Source organism: Cherax quadricarinatus, chromosome 21 (genome assembly GCF_038502225.1).
Source record: "Cherax quadricarinatus isolate ZL_2023a chromosome 21, ASM3850222v1, whole genome shotgun sequence".
NCBI lineage: Eukaryota > Metazoa > Arthropoda > Malacostraca > Decapoda > Parastacidae > Cherax > Cherax quadricarinatus.
The window spans coordinates 5,374,243-5,397,705 of record NC_091312.1 but is presented as its reverse complement, the minus strand read 5'-3'; the positions used below and the strand labels follow the sequence as shown (position 1 = coordinate 5,397,705).

At 38.4% G+C, this 23,463-nt stretch overlaps 1 protein-coding gene across 12 annotated transcripts in view; it reads left to right on the top strand.

Moving 5' to 3' along the window:
* Window positions 1-18,349, top strand: part of Wdr62 (WD repeat domain 62) — a 697,795-nt gene extending 679,446 nt beyond the window's left edge. For all 12 annotated transcript variants that reach the window (XM_070087131.1, XM_070087133.1, XM_070087132.1 and 9 more), the window contains 2 exons: window positions 1,293-1,540; window positions 17,589-18,349. In XM_070087131.1, the coding sequence (XP_069943232.1) occupies window positions 1,293-1,540; window positions 17,589-17,941 (601 nt within the window). In that variant the 3' untranslated portion in view covers window positions 17,942-18,349. The remainder of the gene's footprint in view (window positions 1-1,292; window positions 1,541-17,588) is intronic.
* Window positions 18,350-23,463: the final 5,114 nt, after the last annotated feature.

The following is a 23,463-nucleotide window of genomic DNA, read 5'->3' as shown; positions in this document are numbered from 1 at the left end:
AATTTTTCCAACTTAAAACCATTGCTGCGAGTCCTGTCTAGGCTAGATATTTTCAGCACACTATTTACATCCCCTTTATTTATTCCTGTCTTCCATTTATACACCTCAATCATATCCCCCCTAATTTCTACGTCTTTCTAGAGAGTGCAGTTTCAGGGCCCTTAGTCTATCCTCATTGGGAAGGTTTCTGTTACATGGGATCAACTTTGTCATCCTCCTTTGTACATTTTCCAGAGAATTTATATCCATTCTGTAATACGGTGACCAAAACTGCGCAGCATAATCTAAACAGTACTGCTTGAGGTTACATATATACAGTACAGTGATATTACACTGTATATACAGTAATGTGACTGAGGTTGTACTGTGTATACAGTACAAGAAGGCTCCACTTTACAGTACTTTGCTTTGTGGTATTTTGCTATTACAGTGGTTTTCAGTTAAACGCATTCTTCATTTATTCACTTCCACTCACTTTATATAAGCTAAGGACAAAAATACTTTAAAACAATGTGTGTACTGTAGTATATGCATTTTTTTAGGGCTAGCACTATTGCTCACTTAATATTTGATAGTGTAAACTTGTTATCAGGTTTTTATACACATTTGAAAGTGAAAAAATCTATATTTCACTTTAGAGTGACTTTCACTTTACAGCAGTAGCTCAGAGCTTAACTTGCTGTATAAGCAGGGCCCATCTCGACCATACTGTGAATAACAAACAAATATTAATTATATTTTTTTTTTTTTTTTTTTTTTTTTTTTTTTTTTTTTTTTTTTTTTTTTTTTTTTTTTTTTTTTTTTTTTTAGTAAACACAGTATTACTTGATTAGAAAAAAGTACAGTAGAATCTCCATATTCACAGATTCAATTATCCACCATGCCCCAAAATTAACTCTTAATTTTGCTTAATAAAGGCCACAAAGCACAAAATTAATGATAATGATATTTCTTCAGAGCCTAAGAGAAGTCAAAAAGTGCTTTTCATCATTGAAAAGTGCTAATTCTCCACTTATTGTTCAATTTATCAATTAAACTTTATCATAGATGTGTATATAAACGAAAAAAGACTTGTATATTTAGGGTTCGCTATTATCTACAGTTTTGTGTATCCATAGTAGGTCTTGAAACGTATCCCCCATGGATATGGGGGGGACTACTGTACTTAGAATTTAAATGAATTATAATTATTGTAATTTTTCTGTTTGCAAAGCAAAAATATCATTGAGATGCAGTAGTTGTAAGGATTTCTTTAAGTTTTGTGTTGTAAGTGTTGTGTTGTGTTGTGTCAGGCGCAGCAACCTTCCCACTCGTGCGGTGAGTGAGCGTGATCTCACCCGCAGTAACAGTCTGTCCAGTAAATCCAGAGGAGATACAGTACGAGGGCGCTATGCTTCAGCATCGTCTCCAGTTTCAAGACGTGGTCTTCCTTCTTCTGATATTAGTCGGCCATCATCTGCTGCTTCTACTGTGGATATGAGTCCTGAGGAATACCCAACTCGTGATGACTTGTCATTCATAGACTTTGAAAATATGCCGCGTGAGTATTGCTCTTGTAGGTGAATAATCTTTTTTGAAAATGAATTTTCAATCAAATCATAAAATTAGTAAAATTTTACATTTCAGTTTGAATTTAAGCTGTTTGCATGTATTTTATTTCATATAATTACTTACTTATGATTTGTGATGGATATTTCAGTTAGCAAGATACAATGATAGTTCTATATTCCAAACAGGGTATTAATGTCTTCAGATAGAGAAAGTAACCTGTTAAGGGAACTGATCATTAGGGATGAAAAATTTAATTATCTAGTTCATGATATTTTTTAAACATCAGTACAGAAAGAAAGTGAGAGTAGAGAGGTACCAGTCCCCCTCCCCTCCCCTTCCCCAAAATAAATACAACAAAACCTCATAAGGAGCACCAATGTAAAGTGTTTTTAATAGAATACTGTTTGTATTTATATTTAAAAATTATTAGTACTATATTCTGCTTTGCCCAAGATTACTTGCCATAAAAGATTTATCTGACCAAGATAAAGCCAGTTGTTGAGTCTGGCTCGACATTGTGTGTTCTGTAGTGGCCCTCATAACTTCAACAGACAACCAACTCACAGCCGTCAGCTGATAAAACATAAACAGATGACTTGTTACTGTTTCTACCTCTCAAAAATCACATAATGATCTCTAAATGCTTCTTTATCAACAAGCCAAAAAAAACAATGAATTTAGGGTATGATAAAATTCTTCCTGTCAGTATCAAAAATGAGAAAATTGTATATTAAAATGCACTGAGTGACATCAGCTAATAAAAACAGATGATACACACCTGTATCTGTCAGTCACATAACTGTCTTCAAACACTTTCTTATCACAAGCAAGAGAACAAAGATTCACAGGGATTCACCAAGAGAACAAGGAATTTAGGTTATTATGAACAAGAAAATTGTATAGTGAAATGTAATAAGTGGTATTAGTTAATCTAATATTATACAGGTACATTACAGGTTTTTCAGCACTTATAAAATAAATAAAATAAAATTTTATTTCTTTGATAAAGTTAGTGTGTTTACTTTTCATAATTTGATTGGAACAAAGAAAGCCACTATCATGCCAAGGCATTTCGGGCACACTTAATCTAATACTTATAGACTACTTAAGTTTAGACAGGTGAAGAGTGGTAGAATAAAAATATTCAATATATTTTACTCTGTTATTAATATGAGGTAGTACAATTTATGATACAAACATTCAATTTTAAGTTTGTTTATTATTAACCCCTTCAGGGTCCAAGGCCCAAATCTGAAGTGGTACGTAACCCAGTGTCCAAGAATTTAAAAAAAAAAAAATTTGTTATTTTTTCTTATGAAATGGTAGATAATCTTTTTGTGAAGGTAATAAAACAAAAAGTACGAAATTTGATGGAAAATTGACGAAATTATGCTCTCGCGAATTTTGATGTGTCAGCGATATTTACGAATCGGCGATTTTGCCGAATTTGACTCCCATTTTACGCCAATTACATTATTCCAGTCAACCAAATTCTTAGCTATTTCACTAGTATTACTTCTATTCTATTGATTGAGCACAAGAAATCGCCAGTCAACTGTTTCAACTACAAATTAAAGTGATCGGAAATTGTTAATTTGGCCAATTTAACACAAAGTTCAAAATATTCCAATTTCAAAATAGGATCCAGAATAAACAATGTAGGTATTCCTGGAACTAAACTAACGTTTCCTCTGTTCATTAGTTATGTTTTGAGGCTTTACAAATAACTTCCATTTTTATTTTTTATTCACATAATGAATTTTTATTCACACCAAAAAATAGAAGATTTACTGTTATGCAATACTGTAATAATTGTATAAATATCATCACCATATTTGTGAATGTATATTAGACCCACCAGCTGACGTGTATTAGACGTGTGAGGTCGTTTGTTTACTCTTGAATATCGGCAAAAATTTAACATTTCTGCTACTTTGAGCTCAGTTTCAAGCCATTTCTAGTGCTAAAACCAATCAAAATCATCTCTATTTCTGTAATATGTCTTCCATTCTATCAAATGAGACCAAGAAATCGCAAATACAACTATAAAAAACATACGAAAAAACACTGCAAAGTCGCTGTTTTAATCGAAAAATCATGATTTCAGTTTTTTTTCTCTCATTATACACAGTGTGCTGCAGGATCTGTTTTATGTGGTGCACACATACCACATAGATGTATTCTCTCATATCTAGGCCCAAATGTACCACTCACAGTTTATCAGAGTGAGCTGAGCTCATGACGTAGATCTACGGTTTGGACCTTGAACGTAAAGCCGTAGATCTACGGGACGGACCCTGAAAGGGTTAACCCTTTGACTGTTTCGGCCATATATATACGTCTTATGAGCCACCGTGTTTGATGTATATACAGTGGACCCCGAGTTTCATGATTAATTCGTTCCAGAGAGTCTGCCAACTGGCGAAATTCACGATTGGCGAATCTATTTTCCCCATAATAAATAATGGAAACCCAATTAATCCGTTTCAGACAGCCAAAAGTATTAACAAAAAATTATTTTTTTAAAGATTAAATGTAGATTTACATACAGAAAACAATGACAAATAAATATAAAGCACTAATAAAATGGATAAATGAACATTTAACATCATGCTTAACCTTTATTGATTCTTGTTGGTGTAGGAGGTAGGTAGGTAGGCAAGAGGAAGGCGAGTTTATTATGCTTCAATATGACGCTAATATCTATCACAATTCTTCTAATATGACATTATAAACAATATTAATAACACAGAAACATGATATATATTCTAGAATGAATAAAATATGTCATAATGTATGAGAGGAGTAAATGGTGTAAGTGTTGTTGTTGGGTTTAAGGGCTGCCACTGAGAGAAGCCATGTTTGTGGCGGTGGAGGCTTTGGCCACCACCACCATCACACTTAAAAATTTTTGTAATTTATAAATAAGAAATATTTACATTTTAATTTATAAATAAGTAAGTTTTTTCAGGTATACACAAATACAGTTACATACATAGATTATCATACATAGTAGCATATGTGTAAAGTACCCAGGATAACCCAAAAAATTCAAGAGTGACACATTTCCGTTGGTGTCCTTTTATATTTACACTTATATTTACTTTTATACTTACACTTTTATATTTACACTTAACTTGGAGGAGATGTTAGTTTAATTAGTTAGTTTGATGAAGGAGATGTTGGCAGAGGTTTAGGGTGGTGGAAGATAGCAGGGCGGTGTATGTTCAGTGGTCCTATACACATCCAACAACATTGGAGAGTTACTCTCATGTTGTTTTTCTTTCACTTACTCGCTTAACTTACTTGCTACACTGTTAATTCTACACTTTATCGCTGGCTGGCACTATAGCCTTTATCTATACCTGCTGCTTTAGTATCATGCATATTGTAGAATCACTGAATCACTGCAGAAGGCACATTCTCCCCTCTCTCTTCCTCCTCTACTTTAGTACTTTGCTATGAGTTTTTTCTTGAATTCTATCATGTTTCTCACCTTCTTTACCAAAGGGCTGGAACTAGGAGCTTTCTTTGGGCCCATGGTGGCTTATTTAGCAGTTGCAAGCACAAAAAACAATGAATTATTATGAAATGTGTTGTATGAACCTGTGGGGTGATGGTCACATGCTGGTAAACAATGGCACACTGAGTGTGAATAGTGCAGGAGACTGGCTTTCTGTGCGCGCTGACGGGCAGACACATACCAGAAGGTTGCCGAATCACGAGTCCGAGCACGAACCACGAAGCTAAATTTTGCTGAAAAAATTTGCTGAAAGTCACTGCTGCCGAATGGCGGGGGTCCACTGTATACTCAAAAATTCTAGCGGCTTCAAATCAAGCAGGAGAAAGCTGGTAGACCCACATGTGAGAGAATGGGTCTGTGTGGCCAGTGTGCACTATATAAAAAATCCTGCAGCACACAGTGCATAATGAGAAAAAAAAAATCGACTTTTTTTAGACTGAAACACTGGCTTTGTGGTGCATTTTCGTATAGCATTTATGGTTGTACAGTGGACCCTTGCCATACGATGGCATCACGTTATGTTAAATCCACTATACGATACATTTTAACGCAAAAATTTTGCCTCGCCTCACGATAAAAAACTCGCCAAACGTGATTCCTCCCAAACCTGTCCGTCCAGCCTGAGCGCCTCAGCTTCCCTGCCGTCATTGTTTACAAGCCAGGGTGGCCGGTTGCATGCATACATTCGATACATTTTGTATTCCATTGTTTATAGTGCTTGTAACTGCTAAATAAGCCATCATGGGCCCAAAGAAAGCTTCTAGTGCCAACCCTGTGGTAAAAAGGGTGAGAAATACTATTGTACCACAGTCAGGTGTTGCTGCACCACGGTCAGCTGTTGCTGCACCAGTCACCTGCTGCTGCACCACCGTCAGCTGTTGCTGCACCACGGTCAGCTGCTGCTGCACCACAGTCAGCTGTTGCTGCACCACAGTATATAATAAATACTGAGTCTAATCAAGAGTTACTGAATGTCACTAAAAAAAATCACTGGAACACAAAAAGAAATGTCTCAACACTCGCAAATGTCTCTATGAAAAAAATATTATCACTGTAGCGACTTGGTGAAGAATGAGGTGGAAGGTTGGAGGATGGTGTTGGAGGATGCTTGCTATCGTCTCGTGGCTGGCTGCGATCGCTGACTTCTCTCCACACTCGACAATGGACTCACACAGGAGGCTTTTAATGATGGTGCCACTGACGAAAAAAACACTCTAGCTCATGACCCCCTATGTGGTCCTTAAAATATGGTGCTAGAACCCGTAATAAGGGTACGAAACAGTGGTAATGGTTGGGTGAGTGAGTGAGGCAGGCTGAGGCAGCAGTGGCGAGACCGCGTGGTAATTGGGCCTATGGGATGAACGGCGTAAGCCTCACTGGGGACACCCTCACTAGGCGCGAAAACACTAAGCCTGGCTGGCTTAAAACAAACTCACGAAATACCACAACACCACAGGGATGAAAAAGCACTCTGAATGGCTTGGAGCTTGAAGCACAAAGCGATGAAGACTGTACCCACGTGGTTTGCTTGAGTACTGGGTTAGTTGCTGGCTTGCTTAGCTTAACCCTTCACACAGAATGGCTTGATAACTTCTAACGATGAGCACAGCAGGGGTGGAAAGCTGGCTTGGCAGGCAAGGCTGGAATGGTGTAAGGCTAGGCTGGCTGACTCCCCCACCACAGACTGTCGTGCTGGTTTGGCTTACTTTGCAAACTCGGGTCAACCCCTTGAGAGTGATGCAAATAAGCAGATAAACACTAATACAAGGAGACTGACCAGTGAATAATGTAGAGAGCTGGGAAGCTTGGGAAGTAGCTGGCTTGAGGTAGGTCGAGCGTTGCCCTTCTCGGCAGGCCTAGTCACAAGATGGCGACCGGCTCAGTAGAAATTTATCTCCAGAAATCGCTGTAATCATCAGAATTACAGGCCCTCCGCTGCCACCAATTTGCCGTGGGGGTTCGGTAGGAGATAAGATGGTTATAGGTAAACACGCTTGTGGATGGTAACACTATATTGTCAGACTGTGATGGCAGCCCAGGCCTGCCTGCTTGCCTTCGTATGTCTAAACGCGGAGTGAGGACGAGGCAGCGCTTCTCACTCACTCATGCTGTATCCCGTAACGTCATACAGTCACAGGCCTAGGGATCTTCTATATAAAGCACATGGATGGTATTATAATGCTCAGTTAATCTATACATACAACACATGTAAAGGAGGATCAGCAACTATGCTGACACTGGAAGATGTGGAGTGTGTGTTGTTGGTGTGGCTTAACGGGAAACAATTACCGAGAAACGATTAACCCCAGAGGGTTAGCCACCCAGGATAATCCAAGAAAGTCGGTGCATCATCGAGGACTGTCTAACTTATTTTCATTGGGGTCCTTAATCTTGTCCCCCAGGATGCGACCCACAACAGTTGACTAATACCCAGGTGAACAAGAAAAAATGCCTGGAACTACTGCTCATATTGGTGAATTTAAGGCCAGCAAAGGTTGGTTTGAGAGATTTAACCCTTTCAGGGTCTGTCCCGTAGATCTACGGCTTCACGTTCAGTGTCCAAACTGTAGATCTACGCCAAAATTCTAGCACCATCAAATTTAGTGCGAAAACACTCATAGGCCTACATGTGAGAGAACGGGTTTGCGTGGTGGGTGTGCGCCATAAACAAAAAATCTAGGCACCCGCATAGCATTGTGGGAACGCCGGCTCAGTTACCCTTGTTCACCATGCCTCGTCGCAAGGCAGCTCTCACTCCAAGGAAAATTGGGACTCTCCTCTTCCTATCTGATAGTTCTGACACTGACGGAAGTGGAAATGAAGACAAATTCTTTGGCTTTGATCAGTTAGCGACCGAAAGGAATGACCAGGATATCGATAATAGTGCAGAAAACTCTGATGATCCTCAACCTTCTACCTCTGGTGTGGGCACTCGTCAGTCACAGTCAGTTGTACCTCAACGCAAGAAAAAACTTTTATTTTTGCTTGGCCAGGCCTCTGACTTCAGTAATGATGATGATAGTGACGTGGATTGTGATTTTATTGCTCTTGACGATCATTCGAGTAGTGATAGTGAGGAAACATATTCATCAGTGAAGCATCGGTATGTACGCCGCCGCATGCGCTCAGATAGTGTACCCTATGCCGTGCCCAGGAGACGGAGTACATCCCATGGCCCTACACCAGGAATAGACAGTGAAAGTGAGGATGATGTGGCTACACTTGGCATGGATAGACCACAGGCATCAGTAGATGGTGGTAGTGGTGATGGTAGTGCCATGGCCATGCGTGACTCACCAGCCCAGGCTGGGACCGATGCTACTGACTCTGCAGTTCAAGGACAAAGCGGAGCGTCAGCCACCAGCCCACCACAACCACAACTACCCGCACAACCAGCCTATGATGTCCAGTATCCACCAGCAAACCGTATCTGGGATTGGCAGCAAAATCCCAATTTTGTTCCCAAGCCCCACCACTTTGATGACTCTCAAAGTGGAATTCTACCTACTTGTCCCCTTGGAACCACGGCAAATGAACTGGAATTTTTTGAAATATTCTTTGACCAGCCCTTGATGGAAATTATTGTCAGGGAAAGTAACAAATATTTTGAGTACACCATGGCAAATACGATCTTATCACCACAGTCAAGACTACACCGGTGGAAAGAGACAACTGTTGCAGAAATGTATTTGCTTTTTGCAACAATAATGCTTATGCCTCATGTCTATAAGCATAATATAAAAGCATACTGGTCCACAGATCGGCTAATTTCTACCCCGGTCTTCAGTGAAATCATCCCTGTGAACAGGTTTATCTTACTGTTACGTATGTTGCACTTCTCTGACAAAACCAGGCCTGACAGAAGAGCACACAGGTTATACAAGATTAGAAATGTTTTATGTATCTCAAACAAAAGTTCAGCATGTACTTTTATCCAATCAAGAATCTTGTAATTGACGAGTCTTTGATTTTGTTCAAAGGTAGGCTGTCATTCAAGCAGTATATACCGAGCAAGAGGAAACGCTTTGTTATAAAACTGTTTGTACTCTGTGACTGTGACAGTGGCTTGGTATTGGATATTGTTGTATACACGGGAAGTAAAACATTGAAAGATACCAAGAAGGTATTGGGTATCTCAGGTGACGTAGTGAGAAGCATGATGGCACCTTATCTTGGTAAGGGGCATACATCATATACCGATAACTGGTACACAAGCCCTTTACTCAGTGATTTCTTGCGAGTGAACAAGACAGATGTGTGTGGCACAGTGCGTTCTAATCATAAACATATGCCCAGGCTCAACGCAGGTGCTCGTGGTGATGATGTGCAGGTGTTTACTGCCAATGACATCATGGCATTACGGTGGCATGACAAACGAGATGTCACATTGTTGACAATCATTCACCGTAACGAAATACAAGACAGTGGCAAAGTTGATCAAGTGACTAATGAATGTATTCGAAAACCAGTGACAGTGATTGATTATGCACAAAACATGTGCTTGGCTGACAAATGTGACATGCAGATTGGCTTTGTTGATTGTGTTCATAAAAGTTACAAGTGGTACATGAAACTTTTCTTCCATCTCATGGACATTTTAATGCTCAATGCATATAATATGTACCAAATGAAGACTGGCAACAGACCACTGTATGGTGAATTTTGTTTGCCTGTTGTCAGACAACTCATATTGAAGTACCAGGTAACAACACCTGCTATACAACAAGGTCCTCGAACTCCTCAGGATATACCCAAGCATTTGAGGAGGGAAGGTGATCATTTCATAATACAGCTTCCTGCAACTAAGAAGAAATTTGCTCAGAGGAGATGTATTGTCTGTGCACAAACAAAACGACGGCAACAAAGACGCAAAGACACTCGGTTTATGTGTGAGGAATGTAAGGTGCCTCTGTGCATGGTGCCTTGTTTCAAGGAGTTCCACAAGCTCCAGCAGTTCTAAAACCATGTCCAGTGATTGTAAATATGTAAATATATGATAGAACATTAGTATTATACAAGATTTGTGCATGTTTATTGTAATAAACAACAGTGGTAAACAATAATATGATAATAACTTTAGTGTGGTTATTGTGTTCAATACAGTGAGTTTATATATATACATTATATACAGTATTGGTCTCTCAGGCCCCAAATGTTAGTAGGAAAAGAAAAAAATTAGAAAAGAAAAGAAAAAACTACAAAAAACGTTAAATAAATTAATGCGCGTATGTGGAAATCGTCGATATTGCCGCCACCACGTTATTTTGGGTAAACTTCTCGGCACTGTATCTCGGTAAGTACTGATCAGAAATTTTTTTTTTGTCTTATTACCTTCACAAAAACATACTCTTTAATTCTCTAAGAAAAAAATTTTTTTTTTTTTTTTTTCAAAATTTCTTGGACACTGGAACACCACTTCAGATTTTGGCCTTGGACCCTGAAGGGGTTAAGAATTGTAGTATCGTACACAGTGTGATAAGGCATGGTGAAGCTGAAAAATGTCAACCCCAACAAGTGTTCAGTTGTGATGAAACAGGCCTGTTCTGGAAGAAAATGCCAAATAGGACCTATATTACTTAAGAGGAAAAGGCACTCCCAGGACACAAGCCTGTGAAAGACAGGCTAACTCTCATGTTTTGTTGTAATGCTAGTGGGGAATGTCGTTTTTCTTGAACACTCTGAAAATGCCAGAGTGTTCAAGAAAAACGGTGTCTTATCACTCATCAATACTCTTCAATAAAGGTAAGTGTCATTTTAACATTTATTTATGTAGTTATTGTGCATGTCTTATTGTTTTCTTTGTAGGGAAATGTATATTTCATGAAAAAAAAAAACTTTTTTTTAATACTCTTGGCTGTCTGAAACGGATTAGTTGGATTTCCATTATTTCTTTTGGGGAAAATTAACTCTGCTAACAATAATTTCGGCTAACGATGAGCTCTTAGGAACGGATTAATATTGTTACGCGAGGGTCCACTGTATTCTCATTTTCTTGGTCTCATTTGATAGAATGGAAAACATATTATGGAAATAGAGGTGACTTTGATTGGTTTTACTATGAAAAGAGCCTTGAAATGGAGCTCAAAGTAGGGGAAATGCTTGATTTTTGCCGATGTTCAAAAGTAAACAAATGATGTTATTGTCCAATAAATGTCCAAGTAGCCATTCTAATATGCAGTCATGAATGGGTTGACATTATTTATACAATTATTACAATATTGCAGTAGTCTGCATAACAGTAAATCTTCTATTTTTTGTTTGAATAAAAATTAAAAAAAGAAAGCAAGAGTAATATCAGAGGGGCCTGGAGACATGACTGATGAACAAAGAAAATGTTATTTTAGAGCTAGGAATGTCTGCATTGTTCATTCTGGTCCTTGTTTTGAAATTGTCATATTTTTTAATTTTCGTGAAATTGGCCAAATTGCAAATTTCTGACCATGTTATTGGGTAGTTGAAATCGGTAAATAAGCAGCTTTCTTGTACTCAGTTGATAGAACAAGTGGAGTTCTAAAGAAATTGCTATGAGTTTGGTTGGCTGGAACAATGGAATTAGCCGAAAATAGCACTCAAAGTGGGCAAAATTGCCGATTCGTAAATATCGCCCAGGTCGCTAACTTTGCAAGAGCATAATTCTGTAAGTTTTCCATCAAATTTCATTCTTTTGGTGTCATTACAATTGGGAAAAGATTCTCTATCATTTCATCAGTTTTTTTTTTTTTTTTTTTTTGAGACACCGGAAGACACCTCAGGATTTGGGGTTTCGACAGTCAAGGGGTTAATATGAGGTAGTACAATTAATGATACATACATTTTTAAGTTTGTAATACAGGCTTAACCCTTTGACTGTTTCAGTCGTATATGTACATCTCTGGTGGCCTGGTGGTTAACGCTCTCGCTTCACACGGTGAGGGCCTGGGTTCGATTCCCAGCCAGAGTAGAAACATTGGACGTGTTTCTTTCCACCTGTTGTCTATGTTCCCCATCAGTAAAATGGGTACCTGGGTGTTAGTCGACTGGTGTGGGTCGCATCCTGGGACACTGACCTAAGGAGGCCTGGTCACAGACCGGGCCGCGGGGGCGTTGACCCCCGGAACTCTCTCCAGATAAACTCTCCAGATACTCAAAAATTCTAGCGGCTTCAAATCAAGCAGGAGAAAGCTGGTAGGCCCACATCTGAGAAAATAGGTCTGTGTGGTCAGTGTGTGCAGTATACAAAAAAACCTTGCAGCAAGCTGTGCATAATGAGAAAAAAGAACTCCGACTGTGTTTTTGGATTAAAAAGCCGAATTTGAGGTGCATTTTCGTATCGTTTTTATGATTATATTCTCGTTTTTGTAGTCACATTTGATAGAATGGAAAACATGTTATAGGAATGGAAGTGATTTTGATTGGTTATACTATGAAAAGGACCTTAAAATGGAGCTCAAAGTAGGGGAAATGTTTGATTTTTGCTGATTGTAATAAAGTTAGTAGAATTACTGACAATATGTTAATTAAAAGGACACAAGTGCAACTAATGTGACATTTTATTGTGGCAACGTTTCGCTCTCCAGGAGCTTTGTCAAGCCATTACAAACAGTACTTTACAGAGAATGAACATTGAAACAGGCCTTCTCTATCCAGCCTCCAATAGAAATATTTGTCCAACCAATTTTTATGTTTCCCAAGTAATAGCTTTTATATCCTTTACTCATGTGCAAATTATTTGTTCTAACATATTGTATTACTACTACTATTTATATCACTACTACTACAACTACCACTTGTATTGCACCTCACTCTGAGCCTATATATACCCTCTGTGTCCATGTATTGTTTGTAACGGCTTGATAAAGCTCCTGGAGAGCGAAACGTTGCCACAATAAAATGTCACATTAGTTGCACTTGTGTCCTTTTACTTTACATTTTTGCCGATGTTCAAGAATAAACAAATGACATCATTTTCCAATAAATATCCAACTAGCCATTGTAATATGCAGCCATGAATGGGTTGACATTATTTATACAATTATTACAATATTACAGTAGTCTGCATAACAGTAAATTTTCTATTTTTTGTTTGAATAAAAATTCAAAATAGAAAGCAAGAGTAATATCAGAGGGGCCTGGAGACATGACTGATGAGCAAAGAAAATGTTATTTTAGAGCCAGGAATGTCTGCATTGTTCATTCTGGACCCTACTTTGAAATTGGCATATTTTTTAATTTTCATGAAATTGGCCAAATTGCCAATTTCTGACCACTTTATTGGGTAGTTGAAATCAGTAAATGGGCAGTTTCTTGTACTCAGTTGATAGAACAAATGGAGTTCTAAAGAAATAGCTATGAGTTTGGTCGACTGGTACAAGGAATTAGCCAAAAATAGGGCTCAAAGTGGGCGAAATAGCCAATTCGTAAATATCGCTGAGGTCGCTATCTTTGTGAGAGCGTGATTCCGTAAATTTTCCATCAAATTTCATACTTTTGGTGTCATTACCACTGGGAAAAGATTCTCTATCATTTAATTTTTTTTTTTTTTTTTTTTTTTTTTTTTTCAAAAATATTTTGCGACACCAGGAGACACCTCAGGATTTGGGGTTGCGACAGTCACAGGGTTAATAATTAAAGGATAATAAAATATTTGAGAGAGTTGCTATAAATTTGATTAGAGTTTAGCATAGTGTGGTTATGGTTGTTATTGAGAGTTAAGGTGATTTTTGAGTATAGTCCTAAATTAATTTGTGGGCAGGGAACCTCTTGCTGTTTCAGGCAAAGAGTTCCAGATCTTTGGGCCCTTTATGTGCTTTGCATTTTTGCATAGTGAGAGACGGACACGAGGGATGTCAAAAAGTGTTTTGTGCCTTGTGTTTTTATGCCTGTGTGTTCTGTTGAAGCTGTCTAGAAGCTTGAGTGGAGGGTTGATGTTGGAGTTTAATTTTATGTATATATAGTAGACACAGTAGTAACTGTGTATATTTTGTATATTAAGTAAGTTCAAGCTTTTGAAGAGTGATGGGGTTTGTTGTCTGGCGCTGAAGTTTATGATTATCCACACCGCTGCTTTATGTTGGGTTATTAAAGGTTTAAGGTGATTGACCATGGTAGATCCTCAAGCACAAATACCATAGGTGAGGTAAGAGTATATTAGAGAGTGATATAAAGTAAGGAGCACCCATTGGGGCACATAGTATCTTAGTACCAAAGCCTTACCAGAATATCAGCTTTGCCAGAACAACAGGGATTATGTAAAAATAATTTACCAATATACCTCTGACCCAAGAATTATACACTCCAGTGGCTCTAAAGCACCATGGATTGTTAGAAACTTAAATTAGACTTTAGTTTAAATAAAATGGGTTTATTTACTGAACTTACAAAGAATATTGCAGTACTACTCTCCCTGTGGCAATTTTTTGAATGTTACTGAAATTGTAGAGGTAATCTCAAAGGTCTGGAAGTTGGGATTGTCAGGATTTCTATCTTTCATAATTTTTTTTTTTTTTTCAACAAGTCAGCCATCTCCCACCAAGGCAGGGTGACCCAAAAAAGAAAGAAAATCCCCAAAAAGAAAATACTTTCATCATCATTCAACACTCACCACACTCACACATTATCACTGTTTTTGCAGAGGTGCTCAGGATGCAACAGTTTAGAAGCATACACATATAAATTGACTGTTTCATTATGGATTTACGATGTTGCAGCAATGACATCCTGGGCACTTGAAATTGAAGTCACAGGATTTTCAAATGTGGACCTACTGTTATGACACATACTTCTTGGCTATCATTTTAAACATTTTATCCAAGCAAAATTGTTTTCACATTTTTTGAACTTACCCTATATAATTTTTCATGCATCAAAGGTATACAGTGGACCCCCGGTATTCAATATTAATTCGTTCCTGAGAGCTCATCGAATACCGAAAATATCGAAAAGCGAATCAATTTTCCTCATAAGAAATAATGGAAATCAAATTAATCCGTGCAAGACACCCAAAAGTATGAAAAAAAAAATTTTACTACATGAAATATTAAGTTTAATGCAATAGAATAATTACAATAATGATAAAATAATTGACACTTACCTTTAATGAAGATCTGGTGATGATTGATGGGATGGGAGGAGGGGAGAGTTATTAGTGTTTAGAAGGGGAATCCCCTTCCATTAGGACTTGAGGTAGCAAGTCCTTTTCCAGGGTTACTTCCCTTCTTCTTTTAATGCCACTAGGACCAGCTTGAGAGTCACTGGATTTCTGTCGCACAACATATCTGTCCATAGTGGCCTGTACCGCCCATTCCTTTAAGATTTGTCTAAAATGGGCCACAACATTGTCATTGTAATAGTCACCAGCATGGCTTGCAATAGCTATGTTAGGGTGATTTTCATCCATAAAGGTATGCAGTTCAACCCACTTTGCACACATTTCCTTAATCTTTGAAGTAGGCACAATGTATTCCACAACTGGCATAGGCTTCTCAGGGTTAGCCCCAAACATTTCAAAATCTTTCTTAATTTCCATACTAATTCTCACCCTTTTTACCACAGGGTTGGCACTAGAAGCTTTCTTGGGGCCCATGGTGACTTATTTTGCAGAAACAAGCACCAAAAACAGTGATAATATGGATAATATGGAATGTACCGAATGTACCCTTAGATGCGCGCACACTGGCTGGCTTGTAAACACTGGCACACACGGGGCAGTTCAGGCCATACGTGGACACGTCTCGTACGAATCATATCGAATACCGGGTTTTCGATCGGATACCGAGGCAAAATTTTTGTGATATAATGCATCGAATACCGGATTTATCGAATACCGATGCCATCGAATACCAGGGGTCCACTGTATCACATAAATATTCATTAGCTTCTTAGGAGCCATAACTTGGATTAAATGTAAGCAGAATAACCATTTATGGCCATCCAGTAAACTAGTCTGATTGTTGTGGAAATTTAAAGTGCCCTCATAATTTTGTCCTGACTTGAAGGTGCCAGGCCATCAGTTCTGGAAAATCAGTGATGTACCTATATAATGTAATTCAAGACATACAATACAGTAAAAAGTCTAAATAATGTTACAGCTGAAAAGATGGGCTTTTATGTCAAAGGTAGGAAAGCAGTCATTTGCAATAATAATATATAATAAGCTGATTGTAAATCAGGAACATGCGTATTCCATCTTCAGAGTAGACACAAGGCCTACTAGTGTTTTTTTTTTTTTTTTTTTTTTTTTTTTTTTTTTTTTTTTTTAAAGGCTCAAGCTTTTATGAGTAAAAATTGTTTTGGACATAATCTAATGTAAATGTAATGTGCAGATGGGTCTGTGAAAGATGAGATGAATCAAAATTGATGAGGGAGAAAAAAGGTGAGTGGTGCACCGAGGAGCACATGAAGACAAAGAACGTTATCCATGGAAGCAAATAGAGGAATGTATGACAGTATAGTTACACCAATGCTTTTATGTGGGTGTGAAGCATGGGTTGTGAATGTTCCATCAAGGAGAAGGCTGAAGGCAGTGGAGATGTGTCTGAGGGCACTGTGCTGTGTGAATATAATGCAGTGAATCCGTAGTTTGGAAATTAGAAGGAGGGGGGTGAGGTTATTAAAAGTATTATCGAGAGAGCTGAGGACATTTAGAAAGGATGGAATGAAATAGAATGACTTGGAGAGTGTATGAAACTGGGGTGGAATGAAGGCAGGGTAGGGGTTGGCCTAGGAAAGGTCGGAGGCAGGGGGTAAAGGAGGTTTTGTGTGCGAGGGGCTTGGACTCCAGCATGAACATGTTAGATAGGAGTGAACGGAGACAAATGGTTTTTATGACTTGCTGTTGGAGTGTGAGCAGCATAACATGAAGGGATGAAGGGAAACTGTTAAGCCAGACTTGAGTCCTGGAGCTGGGAAGTACAGTGTCTGCACTCTGAAGGAGGGGTGTTGATATTTTGCAGTTTTGTAACTGTAATGTAGGTGCGCCTCTGGCAAGACAGTGATGGAATGAATGATGATGAAATTGTTTCTTCTTTTTCGGACCACCCTGCCTTGGTGGAAAATGGCCGATGTGTTAATTAAAAAAAATAATAATATGCTAAATGGCAGGCTGGATAAAATCCAACAATTGAACCCTCAAGTTTTTCTTTTGCCACCAACTGAAACCAGCCATTCATTAAATCCATAGTAGTTTGTAGGTGTACTGATTTTTTTTTTAGTACAAGAATCGACACACTTTCTAGCGATGTATATTCCTTGTGGGTTTACTGTTTTGTTATGATTATAATAACAACACTATCTAAAGCATAAACCAAATAATGTACAATATATTTTAAGCTAAATGGATAAAATTCATTTAATGTATCTTTAAAAGTGAAGAAGTTTGAGTTCTCTGTAGATGAATAAAAATTTTACATAATAGAAAAGCAAGGCATTGTTATGAATTGAGAGAAATTGTCACTTCTTAATATATTGTGTGTGTATGAGAGCTTTGCTTTATTTTCTTGTTTCATTTATACATAAAAAATTCAAATTTCCTTTTCAGTGAGTGTTGGCGTAGTTGAAAGTGTATGTGAATGGGTAGTGGAGGGATGTGAACGTTTGAGTCAACTGTGGTGGAGAGCTTGTAGTGAAGGAGGTGGAGAGGAGGACCATCACCGTGCTCTCCGTTCTCTCCTGCTGGGAGCTGCTGCCAGAGCTACTCATGCCCTTACTCCTCTCACTGCACCTAATGCTGCACCAGCACCATCACTAATGTCTCCAACAGCCCCACCACAACAGGCAACAGATAGTAAGGATCCTCGAATGGTAGCGATGATGCAGCAGTACACTGACATTCTGGTCAATATGGTTCAACAAAAGATGGCATCACATCAACCGCCTCCAGGCCCAGCGTAATTATACTGTATATTCCTCCCAAGAATCCTGCAGTCCAAAACCCAAACCTTCTGATAGTCATATGTTTTAAGAAGAAGTGTGTTTAGTTTATGTAAAATGCTGAGAATGGTTAGGATGTTTAGAAATGATGTGTGTTCAGGTCTGTACATGTATGGGTATGAAAATACATATATATATATATATATATATATATATATATATATATATATATATATATATATATCTCCATGGGGAAGTGGAACAGAATTCTTCCTCCGTAAGCCATGCGTGTTGTAAGAGGCAACTAAAATGCCGAGAGCAAGGGGCTAGTAACCCCTTCTCCCGTATAAATTACTAAATTTAAAAAGAGAAACTTTTGTTTTTCTTTTTGGGCCACCCTGCCTCGGTGGGATACGGCTGGTTTGTTGAAAGAAAAAGAAATATATATGTATATATACATATATATATATATATATATATATATATATATATATATATATATATATATATATATATATATATATATATATATATATATATATATATATATATATATATATATATATATATATATATATATATATATATATATATATATATATATATATATATATATTGTGTGTGTGTCTGTGTGTATGTATGGCAATGTGTACTTGTGTCTGGGACAGGAAAACAGCAGCGTAAGTTTCTCTCTACCAAAGGGAGAAACAGTGTCCATGTATTTACCTATCCAGTTACTGGCTGGATGCAGCAGTGCTTAACCTGGCAGACTCAATAATGTGCACATCATTCACAGCACTGCACCAATTTTGTGTGTGGGGATACCTATTTGTGATACCCCATTTGTAGTTAAAGGAGCAGAGTAGTGTATGCTCAGTATTATGCACAATACTGTGTGTGTGTGGGGGGGTTGCATATGTGTGTGTGTGTATGTATATAGTTGAACCCCCAAATTCACAAGGGTTAGTTCCCTTAAGATCCTCATGAATATAACTTAATTTTGTCCTTATAATAAATTTTGTTAAGATTTGGGCTTATGGGTTTCAGAGGCCATATCATTAAGCACATTTCTGATGAGCTTAGTACTGATATTCAGATGGAAAAATGTTAGAGTGTGGTGGGTATAGGCAGTCCATTAAGCACCTTCTGACCATAAGCCCTTGGGTAGTTTCTATTTATGCATTGTGTGCTATGCCCAAAAAATAGTCACTAAAAGAAAATCAAAGCTGTTAGTAGGAGGCCTTTCATTAAAAAATGTTTAGCCAAAGCATGGGACTTAGGAAGCTCATAAATTTTGGGGTTCTTCTGTATTTTTTTTTTTCTTATTTGTTGTTGCAGAGGCCGATTCTCAGCTCCTGCCCTGTCATTTGCCCCATGTACTCACCTATTTGCAAGTGCCTATTTGTGGTTGCAAAGGTCAATTCTTAGCTTCTAGCTCTGCCTCTTAACTTGTCACTTGCAAGATTCACTCCCTCATAGCCTCATGGGCCCTATTATACCTGCTCTTAAAACTGTGTGAAGCCTGCCTCCACTTCATCAAAATCATGCCTTTGATGTTTCCAGGTCCATCAAAAGTTTCTTTACCATTGTCCTGTTGTGTGGATGGCATCCAGTATTAGTCAGTCCCCCCTTGTTTCTTAGTGTCTCTGGTATTGCCCTAGTTTCCACTGAGAAGACATTTTCAAATAGTTTTATCAACTTCACAGACTTCCTTGTCATTATTCGCGACCTCTCCTCCTTCCTTTCTCAGTTAAATTACCTGGTCCTTTACTGTCATCTTTCTTTTGATGTGGCTCTGAAGTAGTTTCATTTCAGACTTAGATTTTGCTGTTATATCATTCTCAGATTGTCTCTCAGCCTCTCTCCTCACCCTAGTATATTCTTTTCTGGACAATCTATTCTTTTCTCTTTTTGTATTTTTTCCACTTTTTTTTTTTTTTTTTTTTTTTTTTTTTTTGCCTCCCTGCATCTTTGGTGGAACCAAGGGCTCTCTTCATCTTTGTTGTTTCTGCATCTTGGTATGAGGGTCTCCTCAGCTTTACTTTTTTTTCAGATAGGTATTCCATCATTTCATCCACTGACTTGCCTTTCAATTAACTGTTAAAATCCACTACTTTCAGGATTCTCTGAACCCCTCAGAATTCTCTCTTCTAAAGTCTAGCTTTTCATGCTCTCCATGTACTGTGTTCTCCTCTTCCTTTAGTCTCTCCTAAGTACTCAAAGTTCAAGACTGCATGATCAGTAGCACCCATAGGACTCAAATAATTTATTTCACCTATGTCAGATGTTCCTGTGGTAAACACTATATCCGGACTTGCTGGCTCATCTCATCTCCTCCCTTAATCTAATTACTCAAAGTTTTTCTGATCAGCTTTATCAGCTTAGCCCTCCACATTTCCAATTTTCCTTGTAGGTCCCAGTTCTCCCAATTTATTTCTCCGTTGGTGAAATCTCTCATTGTAAGTAACTACTGCAACCCTAAATGCACTTCTAGCTGCTTCTGCTGTGATATCAACCATTACTCAGTTCTTGTACTCATATTCCTGCCTTGGTCTCATATTGTCTTTCCTAAATACTTGGCACCCTGCTGGAAATACAGCATCTGACATAATTTCTGTCAACTTTGTTTCATTAATAACTGTTATGTCTGGCTAGACCTCAGCTGTTCTTTCCATCAACTCATCGTTCTTGTTAGATAACTATCTGTATTAGTGTACTAAACTCTGATACTACTTTCCCATACCATGCACTGATTTGTGTCTATTCGCTTTTCATGATGCTCATCAAGCAGGAGTGGGGGAGGTTGGGCTGGAGGTGGTGTGGGCCTCTACCAGGGTCAGGGATAAGGTAAAAGGCAGGGATGGGAAAGGGGAGGGGCAGTATTTGCTTCAGGAGAACCTCCTGATCCACTAAAAATTCACCACCTGCTCTATCACTTCCTCCTTTCCTATGTGCTCCATGATTTTTATAATTTTCCACTCCTCAACTTATCATCTACTACCTGGACCACTCTCAGCCTCCAGGAGTCCTTGGATCATCAATGACCTGTTTCCTTCCAGATTTCTTTGCCTGTTTTTATCTTGCTGTTTCTTATCACCTTCTTAGTCTCCCTACCTTCAGAGAGCATCATTGCCAGTGGCTTTCCTTCATTGCTCTCTCCAAACCTCTCCTTCCTTCACAGTTTCTACCGCTATTGATCTCCTTCTCATTTCCTTTATGGTCTCCTTCGGCTCTCTTACTTTATTAGATTTGGAGCTCTGTTTTCTGCTAGATTATCCTTATTTACCTGTTCTGCAAAATTTTCCCTGGCTCTGTTACATGTTGCCACCATTTCCTCCTGGAGAGAATTGAACTGTTCCTTCTATAGTCTCTCAGCTTTACCATTTCCTCTTCTAGCTGTAGGGCACTTTCCTCTGCCACAATTGCCCTATTTAACTGTTTTGTGATCTTATCACTTGCTGCATTTCAAATTACTGCAGTTTCTCTCTGAAGGGAATTGAACTTCCTCAAACTCCTATCTCAGTTGGGTCTTCAGGCCATTCACTATCATTTCCAAGTAGTATGACCCACCTCCTTCAATCCCCTCCTCTCCCCATTTTTGAGAGTGCCTTTGACCTTGCCATTTTTCTTTACAGGAGAGAGTACTCACCTATTTGTGTTTGTGGTTGCAAGGGTTGAGTCATAGCTCCTGCCCCAGCCTCTTCACTGATTTTTACTAGGTCCTCTCTCTCCCTGGTCCATGTGCATTATCAAACCTCATGTATGGTTCCTGCCTCTGTGTGTGTTTGGATGTTTGTGTGTGTGTATTTGTGATTTTTTTTTCGTTTTATATATATATATATATATATATATATATATATATATATATATAGATATATATATATATATATATATATATATATATATATATTTTTTTTTTTTTTTTTTTTTTTTTTTTTTTCAACAAGTCGGCCGTCTCCCACCGAGGCAGGGTGACCCAAAAAAGAAAGAAAATCCCCAAAAAGAAAATACTTTCATCATCATTCAACACTTTCACCACACTCGCACATTATCACTGTTTTTGCAGAGGTGCTCAGAATACAACAGTCTAGAAGCATAAACATATAAAGATACACAACATATCCCTCCAAACTGCCAATATCCCAAACCCCTCCTTTAAAGTGCAGGCATTGTACTTCCCATTTCCAGGACTCAAGTCCGACTATATGAAAATAACCGGTTTCCCTGAATCCCTTCACTAAATATTACCCTGCTCACACTCCAACAGATCGTCAGGTCCCAAGTACCATTCGTCTCCATTCACTCCTATCTAACACGCTCACGCACGCTTGCTGGAAGTCCAAGCCCCTTACCCACAAAACCTCCTTTACCCCCTCTCTCCAACCCTTTCGAGGACGACCCCTACCCCGCCTTCCTTCCCCTATAGATTTATATGCTTTCCATGTCATTCTACTGTGATCCATTCTCTCTAAATGACCAAACCACCTCAACAACCCCTCTTCTGCCCTCTGACTAATACTTTTATTAACTCCACACCTTCTCCTAATTTCCACACTCCGAATTTTCTGCATAATATTTACACCACACATTGCCCTTAAACAGGACATCTCCGCTGCCTCCAACCGTCTCCTCGCTGCTGCATTTACCACCCAAGCTTCACACCCATATAAGAGTGTTGGTACTACTATACTTTCATACATTCCCTTCTTTGCCTCCATAGATAACGTTTTTTGACTCCACATATACCTCAACGCACCACTCACCTTTTTTCCCTCATCAATTCTATGATTAACCTCATCCTTCATAAATCCATCCGCCGACACGTCAACTCCCAAGTATCTGAAAACATTCACTTCTTCCATACTCCTCCTCCCCAATTTGATATCCAATTTTTCTTTATCTAAATCATTTGACACCCTCATCACCTTACTCTTTTCTATGTTCACTTTCAACTTTCTACCTTTACACACATTCCCAAACTCATCCACTAACCTTTGCAATTTTTCTTTAGAATCTCCCATAAGCACAGTATCATCAGCAAAAAGTAACTGTGTCAATTCCCATTTTGAATTTGATTCCCCATAATTTAATCCCACCCCTCTCCCAAACACCCTAGCATTTACTTCCTTTACAACCCCATCTATAAATATATTAAACAACCATGGTGACATTACACATCCCTGTCTAAGACCTACTTTTACCGGGAAGTAGTCTCCCTCTCTTCTACACACCCTAACCTGAGCCTCACTATCCTCATAAAAACTCTTTACAGCATTTAATAACTTACCACCTATTCCATATACTTGCAACATCTGCCACATTGCTCCTCTATCCACTCTATCATATGCCTTTTCTAAATCCATAAATGCAATAAAAACTTCCCTATCTTTATCTAAATACTGTTCACATATATGCTTCAATGTAAACACCTGATCTACACATCCCCTACCCACTCTAAAACCTCCTTGCTCATCCGCAATCCTACATTCTGTCTTACCTCTAATTCTTTCAATTATAACCCTACCGTACACTTTTCCTGGTAT